The sequence below is a fragment of the Hemibagrus wyckioides genome, linkage group LG02 (genome assembly GCF_019097595.1).
Source record: "Hemibagrus wyckioides isolate EC202008001 linkage group LG02, SWU_Hwy_1.0, whole genome shotgun sequence".
Taxonomy (NCBI): domain Eukaryota; kingdom Metazoa; phylum Chordata; class Actinopteri; order Siluriformes; family Bagridae; genus Hemibagrus; species Hemibagrus wyckioides.
Window position 1 is genome coordinate 10,693,917 of NC_080711.1, and position 12,511 is coordinate 10,706,427.

Below are 12,511 nucleotides of genomic sequence, written 5' to 3' on the forward strand. Positions count from 1 at the left end.
GTTTATGGGAATAAAGCACAAGGTTAAACCACCGGAGGAAAAGCGCATGCAAATAATTGTTGCACGTTAGTCCCGGCTCACCTGCATTATAGCCTTGCGTGGCATTAATAATCAACACAACCTCACTATAAAATGCAAAAAGCTTATTACAGTGTTTCCATTTTAAAATGGTTCTAATTTGGTGTTTCAGAGCTTGTCCCTTAGTAATATGGAAGCCAAAATGTGAGTATTATACTCAAGGGGAAAAAAAAAATATTCTGGAAAATTAGCTTTGTCATATTTATGACTTATTCTGTCCTAATCTTGTGTTTGTCCAGTTCAATTCTCTCGGGAACGTACATGTCGTACCCCCGGAGGCAAAGCTTTCTCTGCAGTAGTGGCTCTTTAGCTCATTATGTTTCATTTGTGTATCTTCGGCCGCGTGTCTTCCCGCACACTATTGCCTTTTCTTACTATCCCTTGGAGCAAAAACAAAATAATTGTCCATTTAGACCTTTGCTCCTATTTCATTACTCAACGTCCTTCCTGTTCATCTCCACCAGCAGTACAGAGCACAAACCGTACCTGTGCTTTATACAAAAGACTCGAAGGTCACTTTAACAATTAAGAGTGCATCTGTTTAGTCGTAGTCAAAGTGAAACTGATACTCTTGGTTCATTGGTTTTCCGACTGCAAAGACTTAAATGAACCAAAGGAACAAAACACATAGGTGGGTAAGCTTGAGGATGAAGCCTTACAGTCATTAACCATGGTGACGAGAAAATTAAACAAATCTGTTCAGTAATTTCTAATTAATTTGTGGGTGGGGTGTCCAGAGATACTGCTGACATCCCAAGCACATCTCTTTCTTTAATCTATTTTCTCTTATGCCTCAAAGCTCGAGAGAAAGAGGGAGAGAGAGAGAGAGAGAGAGAGAGAGAGAGAACAGACAGAGACAAACAATTAGAGCAGACTGTCTCTGTGTGTCTGTGTGTGGTAGCAAACATGGTCTTCACCTCCTGGTCCGTGACTGTGAATTGTGTTCACGATGAAGTTCAATTGCAAGCGAACTCAGACCTCCCTCAGGTAGATTCAGACCGACTGTGTGATGTGTACACTCACATCCCAGCTCAGATGAACCACACTGAGGAAGCCAGGTGCAAAATTGGCAATCAATATCGTTCTGAAGGCAGCTTTGCTGTTTCCCAACCCATGGGAGAAAGGGTTGATGGGTTATATGGGCTACTTTATGGAGTTAGGCTGCTTTCTAACAAACATGCTGGCTAGGAAAACAGTTTCTATATAATACTAACCTGCAAGTTAGTGACAAAAGAGTTGCTGATTAATATACAGGTGGGTGAGTCGGTTTTTCAGAAAAAAGGTGAGTGGTGTGGAGATACATGGCACTCCTGGACAGGGATACTGCGTGATATAACATCCTACCTTGTCCTGTGGAATGTATCAGAATGCTAGAGCAGACCCAGCTGACCTCGAGGGCACTACTTCATTCAAGCAGGAAAATGGAGACGAGACAATAGATTACCAACGTGAGCTTCTAACGTGAGTGGACACAAATTATATCAGAAGTTTCACAATGGTCAATCATTTCAGATTCATGTAATTCCACTCACCTTTACTTAGGTAAACACAGACTGCTCTTTTCTTTTGCTTATTTATAAGCTTAAGCTTCTATGCAAAGGGTATAAAGATGCGCAAACAAAAAAAGCTAAAGATAATCGTATTTTTACACCATGAGCTGAAATACTTTAACCACTCACAGATGGAGTGAATAACAGATCTTCTCAAACATCTGGGATATATTTGACAGGTGGTTCCTTGGCCGCAACTGGTGAGCTTTGTGAGCTACTCCTGGAATATCTATAGTCAGTGGTCCAAGGAGGGAGCATCAAGGCAGCATTGCCACCATGTGAGGAAAAAGCACTCCAAAGTCCACTAGCTATGAGATGAACATGTTTAGAAATTAAGCTCCATCCATTAGGTGTGTGAACCAATAAAGGTTTTTATGCAAGGTAGAGATGCCCTCAGGATGATTCATCACCTATTCTGCATAAGCAAAATACAGCAGGACTCAGTTCAGACTTAACACTTAACAGGTACTCTGAGATCTCAAAAACATGTTCCATGAAACTGTCATATCTGATCAGTCGGTTATCTGATGAAATGAAATTATTTGAGCATTTACTGTTAAAGGATAATCTTCTACTGTAGTGTTTTTCATCACCATGACAACAATAACATAGCAACACCCTCAAGCTAAGCCTTGCATCACTATAAGGGCATCTGAGTAAGACCTCCAAATCCTTTCCCACATACTTGCAAAAGAAATAGAGGAATAGAGAAATAGAGGATTTTTGAGTTTTCGGAACATCACAGTAAACTGATGTCAAACAAGGAATGTGTATGGGCTTGAAATGTTCATACGAATGCTGCTTTCACACACTGCTCACACAACATGACATTCTGCAGTCAAACCTCACGTTCTGATTACATTCCACAGAAGATTTCAGCGCTATCTGATCTGCCACAAACCGCGTTAGAGAGATATAGTATATGCCTAATGACTGCAGCCAGGAAGCTGGACAGGATTCCAAGATCTAAAGACAAGTTTCTGGGGGAAACTTTCTCCTCTTTTTCTCATACACAGCTATGCTTTTATTCCTCGTGTCAGCAAAGACAGAAGTCTGGTCTGTCGGGCTGTTCAATGTAGCTTAAGTCGGCAGGTTAAGAATCTTTTCTGCCCCTCTGATTCTCGACGGTGTTGGTGGAAGTGGTGGGAGGTGCCCAGGTCAGTGTCGTCAATTTGCCCATGACTCTCAAGGCTATCCTGTATCAACATTGCCACGTCATAGGAGCTCTGGTTTCACCTCGCAAGAAAAGCCAGGAGTCATGATGTTCTACTTACTGAGTGACATGGAGCGTAAGGTCTTTTATGCAGGGGTTATCTTGGCACGCAGGAGCACATTTCTGCTCTTATCTCTGGCTAATACCGTGTGCATTGTGTTAGCGGACGTTCACCAACGTTAGTGTTTACGGAAGACAAGGTCACGAAAGAAAGGACGGCCTGGGTTTCAGTACAACAGCTGCTTATGACCTGTTTGTTCAGCCATATTAATGACTTTTGTAGCATGGCAGTCAAATCTCATGACCTGAATACTACAAAAAAAAGTATTCATATGCATTTCATTATTACTGAGCTCTCACTTAGATTCTATGAAAGACAGCAAAATGAAATGAGAATGAACAGTGCTTCTTTACTAAGCAAACAATGTGTCTTAAACATCAATATTTCAGTCATTTGTATGTATTTAACCACAGTAATGTTTTTGTTGTCACTGATATGTTTCTGCCATTCATGGATCCACAATAAACGTTAAAATCTTCATGCAGGAGTAATTTTTATCTGATCACAAGACAAATCCCAAATGGCTTCCTATTCACTTCTTATATTCGCTACACAGGATAGAAACATCATCTGTTCTTTATATTCAGATAAAAATAGGTCATCTTTTAAAGAATGCATAGTGAAGCCCTTGTTCTCGCTGAAGCCTAAGAGTTATTCTGATGAACTGTTTAGCGAAACCTGAAACAGGTTTATGTTCTTCTACAATAAATACAGTTATAGGTCCTATCCAGATGGGATTTGATTTGATTCGATGATGTACTTCCATCATTTGCAGGTGATTTTATTTCTGTTCACATTGCCTAGATTTGTGTTTGTCTAATTCCTCCTACAGAGAAATTACAGACTAAAGTACCCACTGCTATTTGATGAATGCTGTAGTGGTCTGTTCTCCATTCTTCAGTCTAATCCGAATGAGAGTCTCTCCAGAAATTTGCTTGATTTTGCGTTACCTTCTTAAATCAGAAAACTGCCAAATCCTGAAGGGTCTGGAATAGACACCTCTGTGCGTCTGTGTCAGCTGTTGTGTTGGTGAAAAACCGACCATTGTTATTCACCACATTTAACTGCCTAGCATGCAGCATGCATATCCTTATCAAACACGTCCCAAATCCTGAAAATAGCCTTTTGTCATGAGTCTCTTAACACTTGGTATAAGTTATAAGTTATAACGTGTAAACTGAGAGCCCATTGGCTATTACCTATAAATTAGCAGAGCACAACTTCAATCACAATAAGATAATGAAATGGCGGCTACAGGTCTAAAGCCATTTACACTCGCTTACAAGTCAAACAGTAAATGAATGAACAGTTATACAGTTATATATAGCATCTCCCAAATACATAAACACGACTTTATTCAAACCACCACTACTGCAAATAAAAAAAAACAACATATGGCCATCTGGGGTTGTAGGAAAAACAACCCCATAGGAACTTACTCATCCCATGTTAATTTAATTGCAGTCCGGATGCAGGAGTTTGATCACTGAGGAGACATGTTTCACCCAGAGACACAGGGCTCTACACTGGTCTACAATCTGGACAGATATACGCAGTGTATTCTCAGCACTTTCTTAATGGGACTAGTTTAGTCATAGACTGGCATGTAGGAAAATCTTAGATGCTACATGAGAAGCTGTATTTCTACCTATTACTCTACCCAGTTTCCTTAGCACCCTTACCTCACTGCGCACTGATTAAAGCCTGTTCATCATTCAGCACTGTGGTATGTACACACACACACACACACACACACACAGCCCTCTTATGTTACCATAGCTCTCTTGTCACTACTTGCTTCTATATTAAGAGATTTTCAAGTAATATATTCAGCAGTACTAGTATTGCCTCAAACCAATGGTACAGACACAGAATAGCAGTTAAAACAGAAACGTTGTCACTCTCAGGTCCTAATAGGACTCTAAATGAGTGCTTTATTAAAGGCAGATACACTTTAGAGGCTAAACTGTCTATCTATCTAACTATCTATCTATTTCTAGGCAGACTTTTCACAATTTTGGGTATTTAAATGAGCCATTTTGTGCTAAAAAATTATTTTAAAACATTTCCAACTCCTTTCTTTCTTTCCTTATTTCTTTCTTAAAATTACTGAATATTTTTGTTAAAAAAAATTTTTATTGTCCATGTGAAGGAAAAATGAAAGATACCAACTATATTATAAATATAATAAGCCTGAAATATTTTAATTTAAAAAAAAAAAAAAAAAAATCCAGTGTATTTATAAACAAAAATAATTATTAATAATAAATAATTAACATCCTGGTCTAAAATGGCCACAATTATTAAAAAATATCTATAATTTTGACAACAATGTACACAGTGTAGGACTACGATATGATTCACCTGTATCTGAAAAAGGATCTAAAATTTAAAAAGCTAAAAAATAAAAAGCTAGCTGGCACAAATGTATTTTATTTCATTTGCATTGATCCAAGAGAGGCACAGAAATCAGAAAGTGTTTTGGAGGTCTTATATTCCTAAAACCATCACTGTCCATATATCCATAAAGCCTTTTTGTTGTATTTTCAGCTTCTACAGTATCTATAGAGTATGAGCATACACAAGTCTCATGCAGAAGTCAGGAAGAAGTCTGGATTTCAAAAGATTCAATTTTCAATAATAGTCTAGATACCTGAGAGAGAGACTACAATAGAGTCAGATGACTTTTACCTCACCAACCCAATATACAGGAGCAAAATGTTGGCAGATCACACGTCTGAAGCTATACAACCTTTACGGCTCCGACAGTCAAAAGGACAGAACTGGCTCTGATATTTGGAGGGGGAGGGCCAATCAGGAATGCTAGTTAGCTCGTGTATGCAAAAGACGACAGTTAGCATATCCTCCAAGCGTGCCTTGCTTGCGTGATGTTGCTTGAGCGAACATTTTGGCTTCATATATCTCTGAAAAGAATATTAACTTCAATTCTTCCAAGGATGGCAGCTGTCATGCAATAAGGAATTGGCAACTAAAATAAGAGGGTTAAAAGAAAAAAAAAATTAAAATAAATCAGGTGCTATTATTTTGCATGGCACAAAACAATTGCATTATGTGCCATCTGCCATTATGTCAGTACTGGCACCGGCTCTGGTTTATTCAGCCAAATTATGACTGTCAGATGCATACTAAACAGAACCAAAAGCAAAGCCACAGTGACAACAACCACCTCGTCACTCAAGCTAATTAAAATAGGGCAAAATGAAAACATTTGCTAAAAAGGGCGTATCGTAATATTTGTGAATTATAAAACCTAGCAGCAGTTCTTTTATGTGTTTTGCTTGGTGAAAGAGCCAGGGAGAAGCGGTGCTTTGATGTAAGTTCAAGAGTATGCTCTACTGGCAAAAGAGCAACTGAGTAAACATAATACTCAATTTAAGGAACTTGCTGAACTTGTACAAAACTTGCTGAACCATGCCGTTTTAATGCACACAGGCTCAGTACTCATATGCTGTATACTCTGGGTAAATCTTACAATGTACTGCTCAGTAGCAAGACTGAATACAGGGAAGGAGGGGAAATTCCGAACAGAACTGCACCGCTAGGCATGAGCCACTTGAATGTGAATATCACAAAATCACATTTAACCAACAGTCTGATCCTTACTACCTGCATAGCAAGCCCACATTTTCTCTCTAAATCCTACTACTATTACACAACTCAAGGAAAATGCAGGCACTTTAACAGTCCCTGCGAATTAACCTACACTGGCTGGCAAGCTATCTGTAAACAAAACAATCTCGACGGGAAATCAAATGGAAAGGAATATGATAAGTCTTCCCTGCTTTACAAACAGTTATGGAGCTCAGTATGGAAGGGTTATGAAACTACAGAGATATGGAGATTATTCACAGAAATTCCTCTGAACACAAATCAACGCTGATCTACTTCGGCTGTGACGATCTATGTGTACATCTTTTTCCATCTTTACTTTTTCATTTTTGTCAGACTTACTTAAAAGTAGGAAAAGTAGGTCAACTATTTTCAATATAACCAATAAGAGGCGATATGCGGGGTCCAAGCACCGTTTGCAAAACTTGAACAGCTCTTGCCGGGCTACATGGAATAACACAAAGACCATACATTTATGAATAAATGATATCTACGTATAAGTGTTTCATTTCGTTGTTCTTGAGTTTGTTGTACTATATAGCAAAAATGTTTATTCTGTTCAAATAGATACTATATGAATACATAGAGCACAAAAAAAATTCTTGTACAAAGGTCAGCAATGACTTGCTGAATAAAACACAATTAAATAAAAAATCCTTGTCTGAGAATACAAGTCTGCTGGTATATAAATAAAATACCTACAGCCTAGACCTTTATCGTTCCAGGCACTTGAGCTTGTGACTTGTCCGCCCCAATGATGTAATAAATAAATAAATAAATAAATAAATAAATAAATAAATACATTTTCAGCACTACTTTTTCTATCCAAAAAAAAAAAAAAGATGAACTATTATTGAACATTAATGATTGAAATGGTTTTGTTGCTAATGGCATATATAGGGACGTAGCCCACACTGATAATGAAATACTTTGCCAACTGTTTCTGACTTCATCATTTACTTGATGCAGCCACACATTAAAAGAAAGGAAGCTTGACTCACTGATTAAATGACTCCCACCAAACCTGGTTGCTTATTTATTCCCTCTAATTGAACCTGGAGCATCTGTTATCACATTGTCCCAGGATGTTAACTTGCCATTTATTATTTGGCATGATGTCCTGTATGTGTGAAATGTCTTTACAACAGAATGGAAACAGTCTGCTTAGTAGCATTACCCTGTGGTTGAGAGTTTCATATGAGGCTTGACTGAAACTCACCCAATTCTCGTGACACTGGAGATACAGCAGCATTCTCCCCGATCTTACCCACGGCTTCAAAGTACATCTTTCCAGCCAGGGTCATGGCTAGAAGAGAACAAAAACACATACCATTATTAAAAATGTGCACAGATAAACAGACAGATGCAAATACAAGTCTAATTAAGTTTTATGACTTTAGGGCTCATAAACATTAGGGTAGCGTTTACTAAAATGGCATGCAAATGAATAAAAATCATAGAGGGTGTAAACATCTGTACTTAGCTGTATGCTCTCATGTTAATAATACAGAATCATATAGAATTCAATTTTCGAATAATATAGAAGCACAACACTGATCATTAAATAATGTAAGCATTAATAAATTTAAAAAAAAATCAGCGGAGACTCGTGCTTACCCATGACGGCTTTCTCGTAGCTCTTTCCAAGGTTGATAAGGTTCTTCAGCCCCGGGTTAAACTGTTCCATAACATTCTGGAGAAAGCATTGGAAGTAAACACTTGGCACTAAAGAATGTGTGAAGTCTAAGCCTGATATAATCAGTAGCATCTGGTTAATACAATCTGGATCAGGCTTTTAATGTCTATTCATTTGTTTAGAACCAAAACCAGACAAACAAAGCATAAAGGATGTGATATCATCAAATCTATGGAAAAAAAAACAAAAACAAAACAATGAAGCTTCTGAAAAACGTTTTGGAGAAAACACTGCATGGAGTCATGCTGTATAAACACAGTCTCATCTGTATGTCTGTAGGGGATTGTTTTCTGACTGGAATGTCCAACTGGATAGTCAAGTGTATACGTTTATGACTTCTTTTGTGTTAGTTTTAAGGATTTAGTGGCACTTTATTAAAAGTGAGTGTGCTTGTACGATGAAGCCGTTGCTGTAAGACAGTGGGTGTCAGCTCCTAGTTCAGCACTAATTAGGGAGTTGGCCAATTTCAGGGCTGTCTCAATTGTAAAACCCTTCCAGTTCACCTGAACGTATGCTACCTAAACAAGGCATTGCAAAAACCATGAAACAATGAAGATGTTCATTTCACTCAAAAAAAGAAAAAAAAAAAAAAAAACTCAGCCAACCTCATCTACAAATGCAAGCAGACTGGGATCACTGTTGGAGCTTAAATGAGTGACTTAGTAACTTTAACTTTATTTGAAGTTCTATACATGTTTTGTTTTAATCTTACAAGTGTTTAATGATTTAACACAATCCACTAGCTAGCCTACAGTCCTGCTTGAAATACCATAAGGAATGGAAAAAATGTACACACACAGCATAGAAAAACTGGTGGTATATAGACAGATCAGATCAGTGAATCAGGAGTGATTGCTCATGCCTGTCTAGAGTGGTGTTACAAAACTGGCTAGCTTCAAAGCATTTTGGGAACGAAATGCATTGCTTTGTAAAGCACTTGTCTGCTGTCTTTAGAATGAAAAGTGACAGGATTTCTCAAGCAACTGAGAAATCAATGAAACACTTACTACACAACACTTTAGGAACTGCATTAATACGAAGCAAAGCACTTTAACTTTATAAAAAATACAAGTTCATATCTCATATGACCATATCCACCAGCGATATCTTCCTAATGCTGGATATGAGCTGAGTGCGAGGAACCGAATTGGACCAATAAATAAATAAATAATAAAAGAAAAAGGACTGCAGGCTCAACATCATGCAAATTTAAAGGAAGCCTTGCTAATCTTTGGTCTTTTCATATGCATACACAGTTTATAGTTCAGCTATAAAAATGTGCTAGTAGAACAGAAGGTCAGCTCTCTCTCCTTCTTGAAGCTCTGTATAGAGGTTAAGAAAACAGTCCTACAGGCCCTGTATGTGTGAAGCTCTCAGTGGAATGGGCAAATCAGTATAGGGTTTATCTAAAGGGTTCCTTAACTTGTCCCTCTGAAAATAGGGGTCTAAGCAGAACCATACTCATACATAGATTTTGTCCCATAGAAGTTCCACAACATTTAAAGAATTAAAACAAAAACTTTCTGAAATCAAACCATCTCTATGTGATCCCACAACTAGCACTGAAATGTAATACACTATATTACAAAAGGTTTTGGGATACGCCTCCAAATCGTTGAATTCAGGTGTTGTTTTTCAGGGGTTGGGTCTCGGCCCCTTAGTTCCAGTGAAAGGAACTCTTAATGCTTCAGTATACCAAGACATTTTGGATAATGTCATGCTCCCAACTTTGTGGGAACAGTTTAGGGATCCATAAAGGTCCATAAAGACATGGATGAGTTTGGTGTGGAGGAACTTGAATGGCCAGTCCTGACCTCAACCTGATAGAACACCTTAGGGATGAATTAGAGTGGAGACTGTGAGCCAGGCCTTCCCGTCCAACATCAGTACCTGACCTCACAAATGTGCTTCTAGAGGAATGGTCAAAAATTCCCATAAACACACTCCTAAACCTTGTGGAAAGCCTTCAAAGAAGAGTTGAAGCTGTTATAGCTGCAAAGGGCGGGCCAACTCCATATTAAATTCATGTGCATATAAAGGCAGATGTCCCAGTTTTGGTCTGGCTCGCAGTCTCCGCTCTAATTCATCCCAAAGGTATTCTATTGGGTTGAGGTCAGGACTTAAGTTCAGTCAAGCCAGTCACGTTCCTCCACACCAAACTCACTCATCCATGAATTTATGGACCTTGCTTTGTGCACTGGTGTGCAGCCATGTTGGAACAGGAAGGGGTCATCCCCAAACTGTTCCCACAAAGTTGGGAGAATGAAATTGTCCAAAATGTCTTGGTATGCTGACTCACTTAGAGTTCCTTTCACTGGAACTAAGGGGCCGAGCCCAACCCCTGAAAAACAACACCTGAATTCAGTGATTTGGAGGGGTGTCCCAAAACTTTTTGTAATATAGTGTATGTTTAATAAATTTAAAAAAAGTATGTTTATTATTTAGAATTTTTAATACCATCTACATGTTTACCCTGAGACATGGTACAGAATTACACTGACCTATTGTAAATACGCAAATGGATGGGATAAAAAAATTAAATAAAATGGAAAAAAAAAAAAAAAAAATCTATTAAGAAAAAAATCTATCCTGTCCATGTGGACGTAAAGGGCAACTCAGTATTACAGTCCCACATGGTTTCTGACTAATTATTCATTTACAAGGCCCTATAATTGCCATTAACACCCTTCCAGGTATCAAGCCCTCTTCATGGAAACGCAGCAACTGTTGCACAGCTGTCTGAGAATGGCTGTGACGTATTCATAGGCAGGGTGTGGAACCAAAGCCTTGTATAAAACAGCAAACTCCCCCTAAGAAAACTTTTTTTTTTATTTTTTTTTTTATGTCATGTCTGACAGCATTAAGGTCAGAACGATGGCGAGCTGATATTTCTGGCTTATTTGTTTGTATGCTGATAAGACATGAGCCATTTCTTTTGAATGTCTGTGTGCTGAGTAGACAGCAGCTTATACAGCATTCATAAGAATTAAATCAATCAATCCAAGGTTTTTCCTAGATTGTTTGGTCTTTGGATCGTTTTTCTTCAACAGTTCTCAAAGATCATTAACCAGGTCTTCAGAAAGAAAAAAAACAGAGATATGTATTAAAAAAAAAAAAATAAAAAAATAAAAAAAAAACGCTATGTGAGTATAGGGCACAGGCAAAATAAGGGCAAAAAGACAAAATCTGAAGTATAACAACTGATAGAGGGGGAATTAGGTTTACAAAATGTTTTCTGTTTCTATACTTGTCTATTTCTTTTTTAAAATACTTTTTTTTAAAGATGTTTCATTCATTTATTTCCAAAAAAAAGAATTTAGAAACTCTTACTTTGATAACAGGTCATCTAGAAACATTGACATTTTTTTTGTCAATATAAATACTTTTATTTGGCTAATTCAAATTTACCCAAGAGATAAGATATCTTTAATTCCATGTTGTTCATATTCTAGCGATGAAATTCACTTTGACAAGAAAATTATTTTGTATAAATTTATTCAGACTTTCCAGAAATGAGCAATGACAAATGGAGAACCTTTGGATATGGAGCCTTATATTGGTAGAGTAGAATATCTGTATTATTGCCCCAGAAAATAAAATAAATAAATAAAAAAAAAAAAAATAAAAAAATAAAAATTATTTTCTATTAATTAATTATAATATTAATAATTATAATTATTATTTTCTTAATTTACACAATTTTTAGGCCTGGCACCAAGTACTCATATATATATATATATATATATATATATATATATATATATATATATATATATATATATATATATATATATATATATATGTATGTATGTATATAAATATTTCCATATTTTTACAAAAATGTAGAAATCCAACTATAGGTCAAGATATAAGCTTATTATTAATCAAAAATAATCCATAAATTCTCTAATTTCTGTGTATTTTCCCCCCATATGTTTTCCAGGGAAACAAGTACCTTCAAATCCAGACATTCCAGCCATGCACAGGTATTTAGTAGTTATGTAGTAACTGACTTTCAGGCTGTAAAATATCCCTGTGGTCATTTAGATGAGCTTTGACCTTTATGTCATTTCTGCTTGCTTGTTACACTGAGGTGTGTCTCACCTGAAGCCTGGGTTTATCATGGCTCTGAGGAAAACACGACAATCAACAACTGTTCAGCTAATAATAGAGGATTTAATCGTATTTTCTCTTCATATTCCTTTTAAAAAGCCTGTCAGGATTATCCTTCTTCGTCAACCACCTATACTTATGCTTTGCTAAGCAGGTAAATTAGATACAGT

The 12,511-nt window shown here is 37.1% G+C and overlaps 1 protein-coding gene across 1 annotated transcript in view; it reads right to left on the bottom strand.

The window, feature by feature from the left end:
• Nucleotides 1-12,511, bottom strand: part of baiap2l1b (BAR/IMD domain containing adaptor protein 2 like 1b) — a 37,434-nt gene that overhangs the window by 24,529 nt on the left and 394 nt on the right. Inside the window, exons 2-3 of the mRNA XM_058406919.1 lie at nucleotides 8,150-8,225; nucleotides 7,752-7,838 (exon numbers count right to left, since the gene is read on the bottom strand). Of these exons, the coding sequence (XP_058262902.1) occupies nucleotides 7,752-7,838; nucleotides 8,150-8,225 (163 nt within the window). The remainder of the gene's footprint in view (nucleotides 1-7,751; nucleotides 7,839-8,149; nucleotides 8,226-12,511) is intronic.